Genomic DNA, 24,796 nt, shown 5'->3' with positions numbered 1-24,796 from the left:
TGGGAAACTATCTCCAGTCGTTCTTTAATGCATCATTCATTTGATAGCCATTTCTTGAGCATTTACTATAGGTCAGCACTTGGGCTGGGTCATGACATGTTTATTGATAGGATATGAATATGATATGGTAGCTGCTGTCTGAGTGGAGAATTATCATTTGTGGATGTATTGGGTGTTTTGCACTCATTCCTTCCCAAGATCCCTCCCTTCTCCACCTCCCTTCCTTTTTCTTTCAAAGCAACAGATAATATTTGTGGTTATTTTATTAATATGTTTCACCTGATACTGTAGCATATCTTCACTGAGTCTTCCAGAAATTCCTTAGCAATGATAAGATGGTTACTGTTCTATAAAGTGCTTTTTGTTTTCAAACAACATATTTACTTTGCCCTTCTATGTGTCTTAAAGTATCAGTGTACTGTAATATCATCTGGGCTATATAAACTTAACTAATAACAGTGGAATACCAGGCCACCTTACCTGTGAAAGTGTAAGTCGCTCAGTCATGTCCGACTATTTGCAACCCCATGGACTATACAGTCCATGAAATTCTCTAGGCCAGAATACTAGAGTGGGTAGCCTTTGCCTTTCCCAGGGGATCTTCCCAAACCAGGGATCGAACCCAGGTCTCCCACATTGCAGGCAGATTCTTTACCAGCTGAGTCACAAGGGAAGCCCACCTTACCTGAATGCAGGAACATATATGCAGGTCAAGAAACAGGAGTTAGAACTGGACATGGAACCCGGGACTGGTTCAAAATTGGGAAAGGACTACGTCATGGCTGTATATGGTCACCCTGCTTATTTAACTTATATGTAGAATATATCATGTGAAATGCATGGCTGGATGAATCATAAGCTAGAATGAAGATTTATGTTGCTGGGAGAAATATCAGTAACCTCAGATATGCAGATGACACCACTCTAATGGCAGAAAGCAAAGAGGAATTAAAGAGCCTCTTGTTGAAGGTGAAAGAGGAGAGTGAAAAAGCTGGCTTAAAACTAAACATTCAAAAAACTAAGATCAGGGCATCCAGTCCATCGCTTTATGACAAATAGATGGGGAAACAATGAAAACAGTGACAGACTTTATTTCCTTGGACTGCAAAATCACTGTGGATGGTGACTACAGCCATGAAATTAAAAGATACTTGCTCCTTGGAAGAAAAGCTGTGGTAAACCTAGACAGCATATTAAAAAGCAGAGGCATCATTTTGCCTACAAAGGTCCATCTTGTCAAAGCTGTGGTTTTCCCAGGAGTCATGTAGATATGTGAGAACTGGACCATAAAGAAGGCTGAGTCCTGAAGAAATGAAGCTTTCAAACTGTGGTGCTAGAGAAGACTCTTGAGAGCCCCTTGAACTGCAAGGAGATCAAACCAGTCAGTCCTAAAGGAAATCAACCCTGAATAGTCATTTGAAGGACTGATGCTGAAGCTCCAATCCTTGGTCAGCTGATGCGAAGAGCCAACTCATTGGAAAAGACCCTGATTCTGGGAAAGATTGAGGACAAGAGGAGAAGGGGGTGATAAAAGATGAGATGGTTGGATGGCATCATCAACACAATGGACATGAGTTTGCACAAACTCAGGGAGATGTTGAAGGACAGGGAAGCCTGGCATGCTGCTGCCCATGGGGTCACAAAGAGCTGGACATGAATGAGCAACTGAATATCAATAACAAACAATGGAAATGAAGTTAAATAAACTGACAAATTGCTGATCTCAAATCTAATCTTTGTCAGTAGAATTGAAATTAATTTCTGTTCCACTTAGATTGTGTTGATTTTTTTTGACCTTTGGAATGATTATTTTTTAACTTAGCTTAAATAAATATATGCAGAGATGATTCCATGTAAATGCATATGCAAAATGGAAAAGTATAATTTTGATGTGGTATGATTTTTAACTATAGATCTATATTAGAAAAATCACAGTTTTTACTTGGTGTGAGCATGCATGAAGATTAAATGTACTTATTAGTCATTGATTTGACAGCAGCATTGTTCAGTCAAAATTCTCGATACTGGTATATAATTTTTATAGAATTCTTTCCAGAGCTATTAATTCACTTGCAGCAGCTATCAAGGCTGGTGTTCTGGAGAAGGATTGTATTCCTTTCTTCATGTGATAGGCTATTTTAATGTGACCAAAATTTTTAAAAGCCACCCTTCTTTCATATTCCTTCAGATTTTCCTTGGAGACTACGGTGTGAATGTGAAGAATAGCTAGGGAAGTTACTAAATCTTACTTACTATCTTGATAGTTTTCAGCTAATGTCTCCAAGATAGCATATTAAGAAACCAGATAAGAAACTACACAATTCTTTGAAGACTTAATGACATTCTTTTTAAAAAAGTAGATCATAGCTTAAAATTTGTGAAAGTTTCTCTCATAGGACTTACTATATTCTAGTTTATTGAGTTTTCCAAGCAGGGTGCTGTGTAAACACTTACTTTGATATGGAGAATTTTATTACTACTTTTTTTTAAAAAAAGATTAGTCTTTCTACTGATCAGTTTTATTACTGATTTTTTTTTAATCAGTCAGCTGAATTCGTATGACAAAACTTCATATTCTTTATAATGTTTATAAAATTTTAGGAAGGTAGTATAAAGATATTCCATAATAGTATATGCTGTTCTACAAGAGAACATGGTAAAAATGTTAATAGGTAACATTTATTGAGCCCCCGCCTTTTTGAAGCATTTCTTCTTCAACATGAGTCTTTGTGGTGTGATTGTTATTTTCATAGTGCAGATAAGGAAATTATTATCAACATTATGGTTATTTAACCTTAGAAAGGAAATTATTATAAATGTATTAATAACCTTTCTAAGGTTAAATAACTTGTTTAGAGTCCCATAGCTAGTAGGACCCTGATCAAAGTCCGTCTTCCTCTAGAAACTATTGTTTTAGCCTTTGTTAAACCTTTAACCTTTGCTACCCTAACCAGCAGTTAAGAAGGCACTGATACAAATGACCTTTACAGTGAGGGTGATGAATTAATCTAAATTATTCACACTTACTAGAATGTTATATATCCCAGAGTGGCTTGGCTTGGAGTAAAAGACATGCTGGTGTAACCAAAGTTTTCTTTGGAGGCCTAGAGACTCTGTCTAGATCTCAAAGCAACTGAGGATAATTAGCTCTACCATCACTACCCTACATGGACAAATATATCCTGGTAACATTGAGATGGATATTTATAGCTTATGCCTTCTCACAGTAAATTTGTCTTTCATGTATTTTGATTTATTCTGTTAACTAACAGAAGGGAAGAATAACAGAAGCCTGGATTCCGGTTCTGGCTACACTGCTTATTAGCTTTGGAACCTTGAACAAAGTTGCTTAACCTCTCTGAACCTCACTTTCATAGCTATAAGGATACCTCTTTTTTCTTGATTATTCTGAGTTGTTGTAAATGAAATAGTTTTCTTAAATGTCAATCATAGTACCTTGAAGATAATGAGAGTGCCATATATGATAATAATTATTATTTTCATTATTGATGTAGAAAAAGAGCAGGGAGTAAATTTTAAAAAACAACAGAACTTGCTTTGCAAAGTTGAGTGTTTTGGAAAGCAGCAGTTCAGTGATAAGCATTAAGATGGACTAATGAGAAACGCTGGACTGGGAGAAACACAAGCTGGAGTCAAGATTGCCGGGAGAAATATCAATAACCTCAGATATGCAGATGACACAACCCTTATGGGAGAAAGTGAAGAGGAACTAAAAAGCCTCTTGATGAAAGTGAAAGAGGAGAGTGAAAAAGTTGGCTTAAAGCTCAACATTCAGAAAACAAAGATCATGGCATCCGGTCCCATCACTTCATGGCAAATAGATGGGGAAACAGTGGAAACAGTGTCAGACTTTATCTTTTTGGGCTCCAAAATCACTGCAGATGGTGACTGCAGCCGTGAAATTAAAAGACACTTACTCCTTGGAAGAAAAGTTATGACCAACCTAGATAGCATATTCAAAAGCAGAGACATTACTTTGCCAACAAAGGTCTGTTTAGTCAAGGCTGTGGCTTTTCCAGTGGTCATGTATAGATGTGAGAGTTGGACTGTGAAGAAAGCTGAGTGCCAAAGAATTGATGCTTTTGAACCGTGGGGTGGAGAAGACTCTTGAGAGTCCCTTGGACTGCGAGGAGATCCAACCAGTCCATTCTGAAGGAGATCAGTCCTGGGTGTTCTTTGGAAGGAATGATGCTAAAGCTGAAACTCCAGTACTTTGGCCACCTCATGTGAAGAGTTGACTCATTGGAAAAGACTCTGATGCTGGGAGGGATTGGGGGCAGGAGGAAAAGGGGACGACAGAGGATGAGATGGCTGGATGGCATCACCGACTTGATGGATGTGAGTTTGAGTGAACTCCGGGAGATGGTGATGGACAGGGAGGCCTGGAGTGCTGTGATTCATGGGGTCGGAAAGAGTCAGACACGACTGAGCGACTGAATTGAACTGAATGAGACCTACCCTTACTTTAAAAACATTATAGTCCTGGAGATCAGGGTTTTTTAGTGCAAACTGCATATTCTCTTGCTTGGTGTTTGGAATAAGCCTTTCTCTGCCCAAATAAGCAAATAAACAAATAGAAGCCCCCAAATATTATAGTCCTTGCAATCTGTCAATCTGTTTAATTTAAAAGTCTTCTAAGTATACATGTTTATATCTTTAGATGTGTCTGTGTGCATGTATGTGTGTGTGTGTGTGTTTGAAAAAGAGTATATGTATGCATTTATTTAAATCTAGATTAGTTCGTTTGGTTAGTGGTCTTATCCTTAGTGTACTTGGAATTTTAGTAAAAATTTAGTAAGAATTTTTGAACTTTTTTTTAAACAAGCCATTTAATATGAAAACTTAATTTTTGCCTAAGCCCAGTTTCCCACCTTATAAATGGAAAATAAGCAAAAACAGAACCAGTCATCAACAAAATGAGAAAAATATGTTTTCAGAATATGGTATCCACTCCATATCAGGAATATAAATAAGATAATTTTTCTGAAAAAGTTGGAGGAGAGGAGAAAAGAGAAAACCTAAACTCACTGAGAATTTGTGTTTTTACCCTCCTTTCCATGCATATTTTTAAGTGGTTCAACTCTGCTTTATCTTAAAGCATTTCTTAAAAATTGGAGGTATGCCTGAAAAGGAGACAAAAGTATTCTTTGGGAAATATGTTTTCCAAAACGAGTGTTTTCTAAGATGTTCTAAATTTTTACTTATCCTCAGAAATGACTGGTAATGGGTTATCAGCAAGCGATTCAAGTTTGTGCCCTTATTGTATATGACCTTACTGCTGTGTTACAGGGAGCATCTGCTTAGAAGGATCTGGGGATATGTTCCTGGGCCAGACATCCAGAGATACTCTGTGGTTTACAAGGTTTTCAGTGTTTTGTTATATGGATTCTGTTTCACTTACTGAGCTAATAGTAACAGTATTATCATTTTTTCCTTCGAATCTGACAAATCTAAAAGATTTGCAGTAGATTTGAACTGGCAGACAACCAAGGTCTTTGCATTTCTTAATATTGTCATTCACTGCTTTCTTAATTTGTAAGAAGAGCTTTCCAATAATAGTTTATTTTAGTGGGCCTACTTGGTACATAAACTCTGACAAAAATTCAATAATCTGCTGTAAATGCAGTGCCCAGAAAATATTCTCACCAGACCCTTGCCCTTTTGAGAATATGAGGTAAATTAGCTGTTACTATTGAGAAATGTTAAAGCTCAACATTCAGAAAATGAAGATCATGGCATCCGGTCCCATCACTTCATGGCAAATAGATGGGGAAACAGTGGAAACAGTGTCAGACTTTATCTTTTTGGGCTCCAAAATCACTGCAGATGGTGACTGAAGCCATGAAATTAAAAGATGCTTACTCCTTGGAAGAAAAGTTATGACCAACCTAGATAGCATATTCAAAAGCAGAGACATTACTTTGCCGACTAAGGTCCATGTAGTCAAGGCTATGGTTTTTCCTGTGGTCATGTATGGATGTGAGAGTTGGACTGTGAAGACGGCTGAGCACCGAAGAATTGATGCTTTTGAACTGTGGTGTTAGAGGAGACTCTTGAGAGTCCCTTGGACTGCGAGGAGATCCAACCAGTCCATTCTGAAGGAGATCAGCCCTGGGATTTCTTTGGAAGGAATGATGCTAAAGTTGAAACTCCAATACTTTGGCCACCTCATGTGAAGAGTTGACTCATTGGAAAAGAGTCAACTGATGCTGGAGGGATTGGGGGCAGGAGGAGAAAGGGATGACAGAGGATGAGATGGCTGGATGGCATCACTGACTCAGTGGACGTGAGTATGAGTGAACTCTGGGAGTTGGTGATGGACAGGGAGGCCTGGCGTGCTGCGATTCATGGGGTCGGAAAGAGTCGGACACGATTGAGTGTCTGAACTGAACTGATTGAGAAATGTCGTTGAAGTATAGACATTTCTCCAAAACCCAATAAACATTTAAAGTAGAATAACTTGGTAACTGATAACCATGGCTAGAACCATGGTCTTTTCATATTTTCTGTTTCTTCCTGGTTCAGTCTTGGAAGGTTGTTCTTTTAAGCATTTATCTATTTCTTCTAGGTTGTTCAGTTTATTGGCATATAGTTGTTTGTAATAATCTCATATGATCCTTTGTATTTCCATAGTGTCCATTGTAACTTCTTTTTCATTTCTAATTTTATTGATTTGGATCCTCTCCTTTTTTTTTTTTCTTGATCAGTCTGACAAAACATTTATCAATTTTGTTTATCTTCTCAAAGAACTAGCTTTTAATTTCACTGATCTTTGCTATTGTTTTCTTCATCTCTATTTCATTTATTTTTACTATGATCGTTATGATTTCTTTCCTTTTACTAACTTTGGGTTTTGTTTGTTTTCTTTCTCTAGTTGCTTTAGGTATAAGGATAGGTTGTTTATTTGAGATTTTTCTTGTTTCTTGAGGTAGGATTATATTGGTATAAACTTCACCTTTAGAATTGCTTTTGCTGTGTCCCGTAGATTTTGACTTCCCTGGTGGCTCAGACAGTAAAGCATCTGCCTACAATGCAGGAGACCCGGGTTCGACCCCTGGGTGGGGAGGATCCTCTGGAGAAGAAAATGACAACCCACTCCAGTTCTCTTCCCTGGAAAATCCCATGAATGGAGGAGCCTGGTAGGCTACAGTCCATGGGGTCACAAAGAGTCACACACGACTGAGCGACTTCACTTCACTTCACTTCATAGATTTTGAATTGTGTTTTCATTGTCATTTGTTTCTAGGTAGTTTTTATTTCCTCTTTGATTTCTTCTATTATTTGGTAACATATTATTTAGTCTCCATGTGTTTGTGTGTTTTTTTTTTCCCCTGTAACTGATTTCTAATTTCATAATGCTATGGTCAGAAAAGATGCTTGATATGGTTTTAGTTTTCTTAAATTTACTGAGGCTTGATTTGTGACCCAAAATGTGATCTGTCCTGGAGAATGTTCCATGTGTATTTGAGAAGAAAGTGGATTCTGCTGCTTTCCTATGGAATGTCCTATAAATATTAGTTAAGCTCTCTGGTCTAACATGTCATTTAAGGCTTGTGTTTTCGTATTTCTGTCTGATTTGTCTGTTGGTGTAGGGAAGGTGTTAAAGTCCTCTACTGTTAACGGTATCACTGTCAGTTTCCCCTTTTAGGGCTGTTAGCACTTGCCTTATATTAAGGTACGCCTCTGTTGGGTGCATAGTGTGGAAGTATTAAGTCACTTAGTCATGTCTGACTCTGTGACCCCATGAACAGTAGCTGCGAGGCTTCTCTGTCCATGGAATTCTCCAGGCAAGCATACTGGAGTGGGTTGCCATTCCTTTCTCCAGGGGATCTTCCCCATCCAGGAATCAAACCCAGGTCTCCTGCATTGCAGGCAGATTCTTTACCATCTGAGCCACCAGGGAAGTCTTATGTTGGGTGCATATATATTTACAATTGTTATGTCATCTTCTTGGATTTATCCTTTGATCATTATGTAGTATCCTTCCTTGTCTTTTGAAACAGTCATTATTTTAAAATCTATTTTTTTTCTGATACAAGTATTGCTACTCCACTTTCTTCTGATTTCCTTTTGCATGGAATATCTTTTCCACTCCCACAGTTTAACCTGATTTATAAATCTTGCCCCAAATTCTTTGTGTTAACAAGGATGCTTTTCTCTTATTTGAAGTGAGCAGGGACAACTGTCAGTCTAGATTGTTCTGTTTTTGGCTGCTGGATAATGAAACTATGGTCTAGTTTACACTTTCTATTTCACTTGTCAAAATAAACATCGACACAGATTTCCTTGGAGAATTGAGCCTAAGACCTACTTAATGTTGATATCACAGTATCTTAGAGCTGAATTTCAATCCAGATTTTCCCATGTGGTTATTCTGTTAAAACTGATGTTGTTGCTTGACCCTTCTACCAATCCTTGGGTTCCATTTACATTTTTACATATTCTGTAAAATGAATAAGCATGACTACAAGAAGCAGTTCATTTGAATAAAATGATATTTTCTCTCAATAGATAGATCTCTTCCATCTATCTAATTTGACAAAGCTTGACATTTGAATAAATGCATTTATTTTTTGTGGTTTTGCTGGAAATATTTTAGTCCCGTGAGTGCCCATTTAAAATTCTAACTGAAGAAACCAACAAATTAAAAAAATGAGCATATGTGAATTACTGAGTATAATTCTTATTTTCAGCCAGTTTAGTTCATATTTATAAATGGTCCAACTTTATGACAGTCCTAGTAGTTTATTGGCAAGATGCCAATAATATAGATTATAGATTGTTTTTTAAAAGAATTCTTTTTATTGGGTGAAATGATCTTATCTTAGCAGTTCTAGTCTTCCATGGCAATGACAGAGTTTAGGCAGATGATGAACAACTATGTTGGTTAATCTCATCTAAATAAAAGATATTTTACTTGATATTTTTACAGCAATATTCTTTTTTTCTTTATAAAATTTTAATTATATATTTGTATATATAGTTTAGTATAGTTGATTTACAAAGTTGTGTTAATTTCAGGTATACAGCAAAGTGATTCAGTTATATATGTGTGTGTGTGTGTGTGTGTGTGTGTGTGTGTGTGTGTGTATGGAGAAGGAAATGGCAACCCACTCCAGGATCCTTGTATGGAGAATGCCAAGGACAGAGGAGCTTGGTGGGCTACAGTCCATGTGATCATAAAGAGTCGGACAAGACTGAGCAACTGACACATACACAAAAACATATATATGTATATTATATACATATATATATATTCATTTATATCATTTTTTTAGATTCCACATATAAGTGATATCATATATTTGTCTTCATTTTACTTACTTCACTCTGCATGACACTCTCTAGGTCCATCCACATTTTTACAAATGGCATACATATTTCTGCCTATAATATGTATATAATATATATTCTTTTTTAGATTCTTTTCCATTATAGTTTATTATAAGATATTGAATATAATTCCCTGTGCTATACAGTAAACCCTTATTGTTTCTCAGTTTTCTTTAACCTAGTGGGTATATGTTAATCCCAAACTCTCAATTTATCTCTACCTCCTGCTCCCCTTTGAGAGCCATAAATTGGTTTTTTATGTCTGTGAGTCTTTTTCTGTTTTGTAAATAAGTTCATTTATATCATTTTTTTTAGATTCCATATATAAGTGATATCATATATTTGTCTTCATTTTACTTACTTCACTCTGCATGACAGTCTCTAGGTCCATCCACATTTCTACAAATGGCATAATTTCATTTTTTATGACTGAGTAATATTCCTTTGTATATATGTACCACATCTTCTTTGTCCATTCATCTGTCTGTGGGCATTTAGGTTGGTTCCATGTGCTGACTTTAGTAAGCAGTGCTGCTGTGAACATTGGGGTGCATGTATCTTTTAGAATTAGAATTTTCTCCAGATAAATGCCCAAGAGTGGGATTGCTGGATCACATGGTAACTCTATTTGTAGTTTTTCAAGGAACCTCTGTATCGTTTTCCGTGGTACCTGCACTGGTTTACATTCCCACCAATAGTATGTGAGGCTTCCTTTTTTTCTACATCCTTCCCAGCATTTATTATTTGTAGACTTTTTGATAATGTCCATTCTGACCTGTGTGAGGTGATATATACCTCATTGTAGTTTTGATTTGTATTCTCAAATAATTAGTCATTTTGGAGCATCTTTTTATTTGCCCTTTGGACATCTGTAAGCCAAAGAGAGAGGCCTCAGATGAAACTACACCTGTCAACACCTTGATTTTGAACTTTTAGCCTTCCTAACTATGGGAAAATAGCTTTGTATGAGCTACCAGTTTATGGTATTATGTTATGGCAGCCCTAGCAAACTAATACAGCATATGAGAGTTCTAATTACTCTACATCTCACCAACATTCAATCTTATACTCTTAATTATTATCATTCTAATAGGTGAGAAAAGATAACCTGTTTTAATCTGAATATATCCTGGCAATTAAAATTTTGAAGTTGATCACTTCTCAGAATTATTCATCATTAAACTTCTCAGCTGTGGATTGCTTGGTCATCTGTTTTGTACATTTTTGTATTGATTTGTCTTTTCCTATAGATTTGACGGAGTTCTTTATATAATCTAGATAATAATTTAGATACTTTCCATTATCCTCTCTGCATTCTATAAACTTTATTGCATACATTTTTCTATTCCTATTTAAGGCAATTAAGTTTATCAGTCTCTCTTTTTAAGGTTTAGGCTTTGAAAATCTTGTTTAAAAAATCCATCTCTGACCCAAGGTTATGAAGAATATAAAATTTCTTCTAAAATTTTAAAGTTTTGATTGTGTGATTATTTAATTTTCACATTTTTCAAGTAGGAACCTAGCTCTCTAAGCAATCACTTATTGAATAATTTATCTTTCCCTAGTAATTTAGAATGATACCTCTGTCATATATGTTGGGATCTGTCTCCAGGAACTTTATTCTTAAGTTCCATTAATTTATCTGATCTTTTGCCAGTACGATACTGTTTTGTATTATGTTTAGTTAATCTGATTGGGTAAATCTTCCCCCCATGTACTATTTTGCAAAATTTCTAGTCTCTTTGAGGATTTTTGTGATTCATATGAGTATTAGGATCACCTCATCATTCAATTAAAAGATCCTTTTATAATTTTTATTAGCATTATATCCAGTCAATTTGGGCTGTGATGACTTCTTCAGAAAATATGTATTTGTCATGCATATCTTAGTATTGTTTAGATTTATTCCTTCCTTATAATTTTGTTTGCTATTTTAAATGTGATGTATTTAAAAGATACATCTTGTAATTTGTGGTTATTGTTTAGGGACATTAAACTAATTTTTTCTAGACACATTAAACTGTGTCTAGAAATTTCCTTGAACCGTCTTAGTGCAGTTAGTTTGTAGATTATATTGGATTTTCTACATTAAAGATCATATCATCTGTGAATATCAGCAGTTGTTTCTTCCTTTCCTATGTTGTAAGTCTTACTCTTTCTTACTGCATTGAGTAAGACTTCCAGAACAGCAGTTAACAGCAGTGATGGCAGACATTTCTTCTGCTGTTTCTAACTTTAAAAGGAATACTTTTAATTTTGATCCATAGAATGTGATTTTTACTGTGAATTTTTTGATACATACTCCTTATCAACTTAGGGAGTTTACCTTCTATTCCTTAAGAATTTTATAATGGATAAATTTTAACTTTTGTCAAATGATTTTTTTCCTGTTTCTGTTGAGATGGTAGTTTTATTATTGCCTTTAACTTGTTATTTCATTGAATTTACATTAGTATCTTTTCTAGTTATAAACCAACTAGATATTCTTGATAAAGTCTAGTCATGGTGTATTTTTTAAAACATTGCTATGGTAATATATCACTTAGGATTTTGAAAACAAATTTTTAGTTGGCCTTTAATTTTCCTTTTCTTGACCTTTATACCACTTTTCTATAAATTTTTACTAATTTCAGGAGTGGGAGTTTGGAACTTCTTTTTTTATATTCTGTAGGAAAAAATTTATATAACTATTTTATGAATATTTGTGAAACTAATATATAAAAATGCCTGGTCCTAGAGTTTTTTTACTTAAATAGCTTTTTGATTACTGATTAAATTTCTGTTTCTTCTTGAATCTATTTTGATATTTCAGTTTCCTCTAGAAGTTATTTTTTTCCATATCTTAACATTAAGTACCTGAAAATATAGTATTTTGTGATGAGTTAAAATTTTTTATCTGTGCTTGTAATTCTCTTTTCATTCCTAATATTGTTTATTTGTGCCTAGGTTCTTTTTCTTAATAAAGATCTTTATTGTTTCAGCATTCATGGCAAAATCATTGGAAGTATTAATATTTAAGAAAGGCAACCTATTTTAAATGAACTATTAAATATATTTCTGATGAGAAAACTTTAATTTTTCTGAGAGAGCTGTATAATCATAACACTTAGGCTACAGATTCACTGTTTTTCATATCTGACCACAAAACAGGAATTTACTGATTTTTATGTTTTTGAACAGAGCCACTGAATTCCCTGAAAAGTGGCTTATGTTTGTGTATTAGAAGGACAACATCATGTTTGAAAGATTTTCTTCAAATGTTTTATTCCAGAGAATGTCATAATTTTCGAAATATGCCTAATATTAGAAAACCTGAACATGTTGACATTTTTAATAGGAAATGAAGATCATCTACAGGAAACCCTGTTTCATATCCCATGACATTAAATATAATTAGTGAAATAGGCCAGCGACACAGTCTGCTTTCCTTTCATTCTCTGATGTCTAATGATGTTTAATCTTTTAATATGCTTATGTTTTTTTAATTTATTTTGTGTGTGTGTGAAGTATCTGTTCAAATCTTTTCCCTTTTTCCCCCTGCTTGGGTTGTGTTCTGATGATTGGATCTTTTATACAATTTAGACAGAAATCTTTTAATAGATATAGGATTTGCAAATATTTTCTTCTAGTCTGTGTCATGTCTCACCATTGTCTTAATAGTGTCTTTTTAAATAAAGAGTTTTTAATTTCAGTGAAGTCTGACTTATCAGTTCTTCCTTTTATGGATCATGCTTTGGTGTCATATCTAAGAAAACTTTGCCTAACTGATGATCATAAAGGTATATTTTTTTGTTTTCTTCTATGAGCTTTATTGTTGTAAAAGCTATTCTTTCTCCACTAAATTGCTGTGACTTTATAATAAATCAGTTTTGCATACTATGTATGGTCCTATTCCTGGACTCTATTCTGTTTCATTGATTTCTTCATTTATCTTTATGCCAGTACCTCACTATATTGATTATTGTAACTTTACAATCTTGGTATCAGATAGTGTTGGTCTTTCAGTTTTCTTAGTCTTTCACAGATTTGTTTTAGATGTTTGCTGTTCCATATGAATTTTAGAATTGGCCTGTCAGTTTCTAAGCAAAGTTCATCATTTTCACTTTGCAGATTTTATATCTCTTTTCAGTTCAGTTCAGTTGCTCAGTCGTGTCCGACTCTTTGTGACCCCATGAATCACAGCACGCCAGGCCTCCCTGTCTATCACCATCTCCCAGAGTTCACTCAGACTCACGTCCATGGAGTCTGTGATGCCATCCAGCCATCTCATCCTGGGTCGTCCCCTTCTCCTCCTGCCCCCAGTCCCTCCCAGCATCAGAGTCTTTTCCAATGAGTCTCTTTTACTGCATCATATTTAATTTTTTCATGATTTTGTTACTTTGAAATATCAGTTTCCCATTGTTTTTTCCTAAATATAGAAATATATTGAACTTTATATGTTGATTTTGAATTCTGCAACCTTATTAAACTCCCTCAGATTTTCTACTTGGGGACTTACAAGTTTCATGAATTTAGATGTTCAAATAACTCACCAGAGTTGGATATTATTTTTAAAAATAAGCCTTCTGTCCCTTCCTCTTTTTCTTTTCCTGTTAGAACTCCAGTAATCATAGATTGCTTTGCTTATGGAATTTATAATTTGATTTTGGAAATACATAATTTCCTTAGTCTTTCTTCACTCTTCTTCTTTTTGTTTCTTTTTGCTCCTCTGACTAGATAATTTCAAATGAGCTGTCTTCAGGTTCACTAATTCTTTGCTTGATCAAGTCTGTTGTTGAAGCTTTTTGTTGAAGTCTTTAGTCATTGTATTTTTCAGGTCTAGGTTTCCTGGGTTTGTTTTGTTGTTGTTGTTATGGTTTCTGTTTTCTTATTGAATTCACAATTTTGTTACATGCATTGTTTTCCTAATTTTTATTAGCTATGTTTTTTCACAGTTCACTGAATTTTTTTAAGAGGATTGCTTTCAGTTCTTTGTTAGACAGTTGATAGATCTTCATTTCTTTGGGTGTAGTGATTGGAGCTTTATTAGTTTCATTTGCTGGTTTTATATTTACCTGATTCCTCATGATCCTTCTGTCCTTGTGTGGATATATTCTCCTTTGAGAAAGTGGCATCTTTTCCAGCCTTTACTGAGTTAAGCCGGGAGAGACCTTTACCAGTCAGCTCAGCTTAGGGTTCTGGATGGGCAGCTGGTAGCAGCCTTGGACAAGGAGTGCTTACATTCAGGGTGTTGAGTTAGAGAAGGCTACTGTGTGTGCTCTGAAGTTGAGGGACAGAGCAAGTGTTATTTTTCTGCATTTGGGTAGGTCTCAGAGCTGGGCTTTGCATTTCCAGACTGAACTGCTAGCTGAGATCTGTGTTCATGTAGGGCTGCTTGCTAGACTCTGTAGTCACCTAGTCAGGCAGGGTTGTGGGCCATGTTCTCTGGCCTGCTGTCCAGGGATTGCTGTTGGTTGCATTTTGGGAATGAGCAGGGCCATACACTGAGCTCCACATTCATCCATGGTTGGGTGGGGCCTCAAGCTATGCCCCCTGACTTGATGATACCATTGGGAAGACTCTGTATTCAGTTAAAGCCATACACAGAGCTCTATGATCAGATGGGAACTCAGGGTGTACTCCTAGATCAGATTGGGACATACACTGTGCCCCAAAACTGGGTGGGCCTGTAGGCTGGGTTCTGTAATTTATAAGGCTATTGTCTGTACTCTGCTGTTTGACAGTCTTTTGCTGGGCTTCTTGGCCAGGTAGGCTGCCAGTTGTACCCCACAGTTGGGTGGAACTTGAAGCTATCCTCAGTGTTTGAAGGGTTGCTTTTTGGGCTCACTGGTTGGGTGGAGCCATAGGTTATGCTTTATGATTAGGTGAGGTGGCTACCTGAACATTCAAACTGGGTGGGTTTTCATGCCATGCTCAGCAAATGAATGGGTTGTAGGCTATGCTGTGCTGCTGTACAGCGCCAAGGGCTGGTCTCCACATAGTTAGTACCAGAGGCTAGGCTTCAAAGCTGTCAAGGGATGCTGTTTGGACTTCCTCAGTCAGACAGGACCAGTGGTCATGCTCTGCAGTTGGGCAGGGCTGCTGGCTTGTCTGTCTGCTTGAATGGGCTTATAGGACGGGCTTCAGAGACCAGGGTCTCCAGTCACCTGTGAGGCTGGAGACTATGTTCAGCAGCAGAGTGGTGCTTCTGGCTCAGTTCTCCACTTGAACAGACCTACAGAATGGGCTCTGTGGCTGCCTGAGGTCCCTGGCCAGGCTTCCTGGTCAGGTTGGCAGTACAGTGGGCTTCGCAGTTGGGTGGGCCTGCTGACTTGCTTTCCTCCTAAGTAGGCCATAGAATGTTCTTCATGGCTACCCAGAACTGTAAGGCATCTTTTGCCAGTCTTCACTGTTGGATGGGATTAGAGGTTATGCTCAGTGGTTGCATGTGGCCAGTGACTTTCTTCCCTGCTTGGGTGGCCATAGGATATGCTGAGTGACGGCCTTGCATCTCAGGCCAGTCTTCCTGCTCAAGGTGGGGTTGAAGGCTATGCTCAGCAGTTGAGTAGGGCTGCTGACTTGCTTCCCTGTATCAGCAGAGCCCTAGAATTTGCTCCTCCTCCAAGACAGCCCTCTGGCTGAGGAACCAACCAGGCAGAACTGCCAGCCAAATTCCCAGACCAGTTGAGGTCATGAGCTCAGCTCTGCAAGAGGTCAGAGTTGCTTGATCAGGATCTCAGTTCAGCCCCAACTACTAGTAGGAATGCAGTCTGCCAAGATCTGCACACTGACTGCTGTGAGCCCTTTCCTCCTCCTCTATCTCTGGCTGATTCTCCTAGTAGTCCCCATGAAGTACTTAAGTGGGCCTCCCAGGAAGCATCTGGAATGCTGGGGAAGCTTCATGTCCTCTTACACTCTTCTTTTCCTGCAGGAGAAACTTTAGGCTGAGGGGACCTCTTCAGTGCAGCACTGCACTGAGCTGGTGAGGGTTGGGGTCGGGGAGGTAGTCAACGTGAACTCACTCCTCTTGCTCTTCTAATGCCCTTTTTCTCAGCTTTTATGGTTGAAGGGGATACTTCATACTCACCCTTTCATTCTGGGATCTTTAAAAAGGTATCTAGTCTGTGAATAGTTGCTAGTTACTCTTTCCCTGAGGAGTACTGAAGCCAAGAATCACCTATTTTGCCCTCCACCTTTCTCCAGATTCCAGTTCTATTAAATCATTGTTTCATATGTTTTATCGGGTTTTTCACGTGTTGTTTTTGTTGCTGTTGTTCAGTCGCCAAGTCATGTCTGACTCTTTGCAACCCCATGGACTGCAGCACACCAGGCCTCCCTGTCCCGGGTTTTCACTTGTTCCAGCCTTAATGATAAATCTGACCTCTGTTACTTCATCTTGGCCAGAAGATATTCTATATATCTTTTTGCACAGTGAATGTAATAAAACATTCAGTTACCTAAATATTCAGGTAAAGAGATTGTTCTTACAGATTTACTCTTTTCTGTATGGAATTTGGAAAGAAAAGCCCTTATTGTGTTCATTTTTTGCATTGACTTTTCTATTACTTTTCTTTATCTATAGTTTATCCATAGTTGGGTTACATTATTACATATAAATCACTAATTCTTTTCTGTTCTATTAGAATTAGATTGGATTTAATGCTTAATGGAACTCTGCTGAAAAGACCTTATGCTGCTTTTCCATGCCTGTTTTCCCCTAACATTATTCCATCAAAGTATGAAGAAATGAGATAAAAAGGATAACCTGGACATATCTTTCTATTGACTGAAATTTTGTATCACTAAAATGTATTCTGGAAAAGGACATCCTAATCCTATGGTATATTGCTGCCATAATAAATTACAAGAGGTGGTAATTTTGTTTTCAAATTATTTCCTACAAATCAGCCATCTAATTCGGAAAGCGGTTAAGAGCAAAGTTTTAAAAATTATGTACCAGGAAATGCCTCATTTATGAATGTATACGTATTTGTGCTCATAAATTGGGTAACTGTGCACCTAACAACTCTCTTCATTTTACCATTATTCTGTTGTTTGTATACAAATGAGGCTTTTTTAAATTCAAATTCTGTAGCCTGGAACATTCACGATTAGTGAATGACTATCATTTCTGCTGCTGTTCAGTGTTAATGCATACAATTTCATGTGAAATTATAGAATATTTTATTTACTCTGGTATAACTGTAGCTTCCCTGGTGGCTCAGACGGTAAAGCGTCTGCCCGCAATGCAGGAGACCCAGGTTCGATCCCTGGGTTGGGAAGATCCCCTGGAGAAGGAAATGGCAACCCACTCCAGTACTCTTGTCCGGAAAATCCCATGGGCGAAGGAGCCTGGTAGGCTACAGTCCATGGGGTCACAAAGAGTCAGACACGACTGAGCAACTTCACTTTCTTTCTTTCTTTATAACTGTAACAAGAACTTCTTTACTAAGCATTCATTCTGAAGTTAGTTTGGCTTTATCTGTTATATAAAAATGCTAGAAAAGGTATTAAAGTTTTATATTACTTTTTTCATCAGGTTGATACCTAAATTTAAGTTCTGTCAAGTATAGTTTAAAAATTGGAATGATTGCAATGGTACAAATGAATATCCCAGGCATTTTAAGGTTACAGCTCATCTCTAAAATGACTGAGCCCAGGTACAGTAGTCCTGATAAGGTTTATTGACAGACACTGTGCTAGCTATTTAGAGACATTTTATCATTTAAATAGATTATGGAAGAAAAAATCGGCCATTTTTAAATTTTCTCAATATTTTTCCAGAAGTATATATGCATATTTATATATGTGTATGTAAATATGCATATGTGTGTGTGTGTGTATTAGTTTCCTATTGCTGCTATAACACATAACTGTAAATCTTTTGGCTTAAAATAGTAGAAATTTATTATCTTACAGTTTGGGAAGTCAGAAATGAGTTACGTGGAGCCAAAACCTAGGTTTCTGTGGGGCCACATTCACTAGAGACACCCCAAGGGAGAATCTGTGTCCTTGCCTTTACCAGCTCCTAAAGATGCCTTTCTTGCATTTGTTGCTCATGACCCATTCCTCCATCTTCAAAGTAATAGGTATGACCTTCTCCTCTTTTATAATAAAATTTCCTTCTACTCCCCTCTTATAAGAACACTTGTGGTTACAATTTATGGCTTACTTGGGTAATCCAAGCCTATTTCCCCTTCTCAGGATCCTTAATCACACATATAGTTTTCTGTCACCTAAGATAGCATTACAGATTCCAGGATTAGGATGTGAATATCTTTTATGGCAAAATTGGAGTATAGAATACTATCAAAAGTCACATAAAAACAAAATATGTTAGAAGTAAGTACAGTTTGGAACAAAGTTGTACAGGTTGATAATATATGGAAGAAATCCTGGAGTTCCTCTGCTATGTTCCAACATTTTATATTGTTGACTGGTAGTTTTCATTCCTGACATAAACAGGACATTAACTGTCAGGTTTTTTTTCTGGTATTCTTCATCTTCTATTCTTGTCTTTCCTTTCCTTGTAAAACCAATGCTTAGTAATCTAAGGTTATAAGTTCATGAACTGGAGCACAGGTCTACATGGCCTGATATTGTGATTAATTTAGAAATAATTTGCATTTGATATTTGAACATAGACACATTTTCAATTACATGCTTTCATACTCCTTTTAAGCCTTTTTGTCACCCTCTCCTTCAACTTTGTTGTTCTCAACAGCAGTGAAAGAATTGATCACTTTGGCACTAATGATGTTATTCAGAGTAGTATGATGAGTTTTTAGGAGACAATTCTAAAGGTTCCTTAATTCTTCAAAGATCATACATCTCTGAGCTAGATTATTTTTTTCTGTGTTCAGTATCATTCCAGTGTTTATGTCTTACCCTTACCTTTGGAGAGAAAACTTCATTTGGTACTTCTAATATGTGTTATGGTCCAGTGACTTCTAGAGTTACCAATAAATATGTTTTAGCAAAGTAAGCATGTATTTTCTTGCATGATGTATAAGCTAAATGTTTACATTTTCTTCCTTGAACTACAGAATACCAGAAGGCCCCATTGATCAGGGGCCAGCTTCAGGAAGGATTCGTGCTTTAGAAGAGCAGCTTGTGAAGGCCAAAGAACAGATTGAAAATTATAAGAAACAAACTAGAAATGGTAGGTAATCATATATTGTTTCTCCTCTTCAATATACTGATATTAGTACAAATAATTGAAAGTTTCCTTTCATCAGAATGTTGGAAATGCTAATACTCTCCATTGCTTGACAACAGGTTTGGGGAAGGATCATGAAATCCTAAGGAGGAGGATTGAAAATGGAGCTAAAGAGCTTTGGTTTTTTTTACAAAGTGAGTTGAAGAAATTAAAGAATTTAGAAGGAAATGAACTCCAAAGACATGCAGATGAATTTCTGTCAGATTTGGGACATCATGAAAGGTACTTCCTTTACATTTCATTTGGGATTTAGTAAAGATTATAATCTAAGAATGGGAAATGGAAACCTTTGTTAATTTCTCTGCTGAATGGCAAATGATATCTTCCGTGCTGGGAAAGATTGAGGGCAGGAGGAGAAGGGGATGACAGAGGATGAGATGGTTGGATGGCATCACCGACTCAATGGACATGAGTTTGGGTAAACTCCAGGAGTTGGTGATGGACAGGGAGGCCTGGCATGCTGCGGCTCATGGGGTTGCAAAGAGTTGGACACGACTGAGCGACTGAACTGAACTGAATGTTTAGAAGCAGTAGAGTGCCTGAGGGCTCAGTGGACGATAATCACTGAAAGTAGTTCATCACCAGAAAATATTATTTTAAATGAATTTCTAGAAACCTTTATGCCCTGAATAAACTCCGAAGGTAGTGCTCAGTCAGCTAGCAATACATTAAAATATCTTCCTTTAAATCTCCTTGTTATACAACTGACATTTAAAGTGGAGTGTGCAATTTACATTATAGTACATTCATTGGAACACATACTGAGGCTGGCAGTTATGTTTTGAATTGAAACACTGAAAACTCCTGCAACTTTTTGAGATTTCTAGTGAAAAGTTAATAAGTTTTTGATAAAAAGGAGCATTCTGTTAATTGCTCTTCCATTTAGTTGCTAGAAAGAAGAACCTAAAATCTGCCTAGTTAAATTTGTTTCTCCTGTTTGCACATTTCTGAAAATGTGGAGTTTATCTTCCATGGCAAAGGACACATTTTGGTCTGGTGTGTTCATGCAGAACAAAATGTATCTGAAAATCTTTATAGATATGTAAAACCTGTCCATAGGCCTATTATATTTGCAAGTCTATATTCTCAGTGGGATTCTGATGGCAATTACTGTCTCATTAGTGAACAATAAAAGAAAAATTGTTGTATTAACATAGTCTACCACTGTGAAGAGGAAAAGAATTACCCCACAACCTAGAGATTCATATACATGAACATATCAGCAATATTGTAGTTATTTTAAAATATTGCTTTGCTGTTTTAAGTGAAATTACAAATAAAATCTGTCAGCTTATTGGAATCATTTTAGTATTAGTGAATCTATAGTAGTTTAAGATAGCATAAATTTCAAGGGGCATTGATTTACTAGGCCACAGATTCAGCAGTCCCTTCGAAATATTTGCCTAACTTGCAGTCAGGCCATACTTAGACCTTTAAACCAAATATGGACTGATTCTGTCCTTAATGCTTCTCCACTCTAAGCTGATTCTGGGCACCAAGGTTCTGTTATTTGGAGCTTTGTGCTTGTGTGCTTTGCTTATTGCAGTTTTTTAGGAAAATACAGATCTGAAGAGGATTTGAGTTGGGCAGACTGTATGGTATTTTAAAGGATAAATTTTGGCTCTTCTGATAGAATATTTAATTTTAAAGTTTGAATGATTTAATTACTTGAAAATTTCATTTTTTCAGTTCAGTTCAGTAACTCAGTCGTGTCCGACTCTTTGTGACCCCATGGACTGTAGCACGCCAGGCTTTCCTGTCCATTACCAACTCCCAGAGCTTGCTCAAACTCATGTCCATTGAGTCAATGATGCCATTTTATTTTTTTGCCTTTTCCAAATTAAAATAATTATTTAAAAATTATTTTGTGCTTAAGTTCTGTGACTGTATGTAGGAATTGGAAAAATATGTGGAAATAAAAAATGTTGGGCCCTGAAAAGTTGATGTAAATCAGTGTTAATTTTTTTGTGAGTTGAGTTCAATCTTAAATACATTTTGTTTCTTGACACTGTCTTTTAGTTAAGTAATATTTTGCTGAAAACAAAAAGGGAAAGAGACCCAAAATACCCAGTTTCTTTTGCTGTCTTAAGCAGAACTTGTGATGAACTTGGGATACAACTTCACAGGGTAGTAATTTAACTCCAGGCAGCCAGATTAGAATGCCATATTACAATAATGAACAAAGGACAACCAAAAATTAGAGAAATAACCTTTAAAGTAATGAATGTACAAATAGAGAGGATTTGTATGTATATAGCATATGCCGTCTTACTGTTAATTTCCAAGATGTTTAAGTATAAGAATTAAAATAGACCTTTGTCTCTGGTGATTTTTACATTACACAAAATCCCCATTTTCTTTTTATGCTGGCCCAAATTATAGCATACAAGTGGTCTGTGGACTGAAAGTCTGTGTTCTCTGAAAAATTAGTTAGAGGTTGTGTCTATCAGTTTTCTTGTTCAGATTTCCCTTTGAATCACTCATCATTTTTTTGTTCAGAAAGACATCAGTTATAGCAAAATTACTTAAGGGCTTTTGTTTTTTCAGAAGGGCTTTCTTTATGTCTTAAAATTTTGTTCTCATAGAAACTCTGATCTCTTTTTTTTTTTCTACTTTCTAAATCAACTTTATTGTGTCATAATTTATTTACAATGAAACGTACATTATGTAGTCTATAGTTCTGTGGGTTTTGACAAATGCTCCTAGTTTTGTAACCGTCACTGCAATCAAGATACAGAATTGCTACTGCCCTAGGAAAATTCCTTCTGCTCCTTTATAGTCAGCACCTTCCCACCCCCAACTCGTCCCTTGCAGTCACCAAATCTGTATCCGTCCCTATAATTTTGCCTTTTCCAGAATTTTATGTAAATGGAATTACACTATGTGGATTTTTGAGTGTGGTTTCTTTCACTTGGCATAATGCTTGTGGGATTCACACATGGGAGAAAAATAGAAGCAGCAGAACTTGGTGACTGATCCAGTGTGCAGAGATGGGGGACTCAAAAGTAATTGAGGACTTTGTATTTTGCTGGAAGGATAGCTTTCATAAATGGAGATCATTGTTTCTTGTGTGGTAATTTGATTTTTTTCCCTGACAAAGTGTAGTCTCCTGAAGTCTAGAACTCTAAATTCAATACCTTCTCTACCCTACCCTGCAGTGCTAAACACTCATTATTTAGTCTGCATTCCGTAAGTTATGTCTTTTTTATTTAGTATATGCATTCTTTGATTATTTCACACTCTACTTTGCACCCTGTGCAAAAACAAAATCCTACTCCATCGAAAGATTTATTAATTTCGTGCAACTAAAGAAAATTATATAACTGAGGTCAAAATATTCTCCTGTAATTGAGAATCGCAAAAGGTATAAAGGGTGAATTATAGGAGAAAAGTCATTTACCTCTAAGTATAAAACTAGAAAGCCTCAGTTGATTTTAACAGTGGATGCTGCAAAACAGAGTATCTGTTAGGAATCACGGAGTATATAGGGGAGGATTTAGAGGTGGGGATCTAAAGTGTTATCAGAGTCATGCTGAAAGGAAGCCTGTGGGACCAGAAGAAAACTTGACATTTTGTATTTTTGTACTCAGTGCTCTTGACTTCATGTTTGATTTACTTTGGAGGATTTCAGTGATCCCTGTATCTAAAAGTAGTCATGAGACTTCAGTTATCCATGAATCACTAAAAATACAGTGTTTCCAATTTGGAGTATAATTCTGATTCTAAACAATGAAGTGTGAACTTTCTTTGAATGTAAATGATAAAAAATAATGTTGCTTACCAAATGTATCTGATCATTTGTTTATATTTCATGGGCCCTGTGCTCAGTAATTTTTTAAATGCATCTAAAAATAGGTTGAAATTGAAGGGGGGAAAAAACCCACTTTGCTTCATCATAGACTTATTATTACAGTTGTTAGAGTCAGAGAACTAGTTTAGATTTTATGTTTTACTCCATAGTGCTACTCTTCCTTGAAAGAAGAGGAGAAAAAGTAAAATGAATATGGAACATTATTTTCTTTTGATGACTGTGAGCTCTTGGTTCCAATCTATTTATTTTACAGACACAACTGGAAATTCAGTTTAATATTGAAAAGGAAAAAATATGTATCCTTTGTTGTTTTTACACACTTTTTCATACTCAGCTTTTATTGTCTCTTAGGCCTTATAGTTTCACTTATAAGTGAAATTGCACATCTTTCATTTTAATTCTTAAAGTAATATACTGAAAGTATATAAATCAGAAGTCCTTTTGTATATGTTTATTAGTGTATATTAGATTTCTTTTTATTTGTGTGAACAATATGAATGGTTTATAGCAATGTTATTATGGAAAGTATATTTTAAATAAGTCAATTCTAAGAGCAGAACTCCTTATTCAGTGAATAAATTTCCTAGAACCCTAATATAAAACACTAAATGTTGAGTAAATCACAAATATTGCTAATGTCTTCAGTTGTCATACTAAGTAGAAAAATTTTAATTTCTAAACATTTTGGTCATAGATATTATGAAGATATTTGAAATTCAGTACTTATCATCTGATAAATAGAGGCATATCTCACAACAGTCTCTTCTCAACATACAGGTAAATTAGAAAGTCAGTGCGGAAGTCAAAAGTGCTCTGTGCCAATTGTTAAGAATTTTTGTGTGTTGTCATTGCCCTAGTCTTTTTCAAGCTTCAGCAAGGCATCAAGAGCACCTGGAGGGCGTCTTAAAACACGGATTCCTATATCCCATCCTTAGAGTTCCTTATTCTGTAGGTCTAGAGTGGGGCCCGAGAATTTGCATTTCTAACATCTTCCTAAGTGATACTGTTGGTCTTTGAGAACAAAGGCTTTACAGAATCCCTGGTTCTCTTTATTGGTTCACCACTGATAGAGGCTATGTTAAGTTTCTTGGAAAAAATCACTTGTCTCTATAGGTTGGTGCGCCTTAACAGTAAACTGTGGGGGGGAGGGGAAAACTCTTTTCTTTTGCTCCCCACTTGATGCTGTTTCTTTTAGTGAGGGGACCATATTTCTGTTCTAGAGTGTAGCTCTCTCACTGTTCATTACTCAAAATACCTACCATTAATGCAGCCTGGATTCCAGATATCATGTGGGTTTCAGCTCTCCTGAGATTTTTAACAAAATGCTGTTGATCTGATTAGCCTATTACTTGGGAGCTAGTTAATTAATAATATTCCTTGACTTTTAGGAGTTTTTATTTTTTTAAGAATTTAGAGAGGCTGATGGTATAATA

General features: G+C 36.2%; 1 protein-coding gene and 1 non-coding gene across 3 annotated transcripts in view; both read left to right on the top strand.

The window, feature by feature from the left end:
- FUT8 (fucosyltransferase 8) overlaps nucleotides 1-24,796 on the top strand; it is a 316,809-nt gene that overhangs the window by 190,302 nt on the left and 101,711 nt on the right. For both annotated transcript variants that reach the window (XM_040226276.1, XM_040226277.1), the window contains exons 5-6: nucleotides 19,380-19,495; nucleotides 19,612-19,774. In XM_040226276.1, the coding sequence (XP_040082210.1) occupies nucleotides 19,380-19,495; nucleotides 19,612-19,774 (279 nt within the window). The remainder of the gene's footprint in view (nucleotides 1-19,379; nucleotides 19,496-19,611; nucleotides 19,775-24,796) is intronic.
- On the top strand, nucleotides 17,544-17,615 carry TRNAC-GCA. The gene has a single exon. It is a non-coding gene; the product is annotated as a tRNA-Cys (tRNA).

This window comes from Oryx dammah, unplaced genomic scaffold (genome assembly GCF_014754425.2).
Source record: "Oryx dammah isolate SB20612 unplaced genomic scaffold, SCBI_Odam_1.1 HiC_scaffold_26, whole genome shotgun sequence".
NCBI lineage: Eukaryota > Metazoa > Chordata > Mammalia > Artiodactyla > Bovidae > Oryx > Oryx dammah.
Note: the sequence above shows the minus strand (reverse complement) of the source record. Positions and strands in the feature narration are given on the sequence as shown.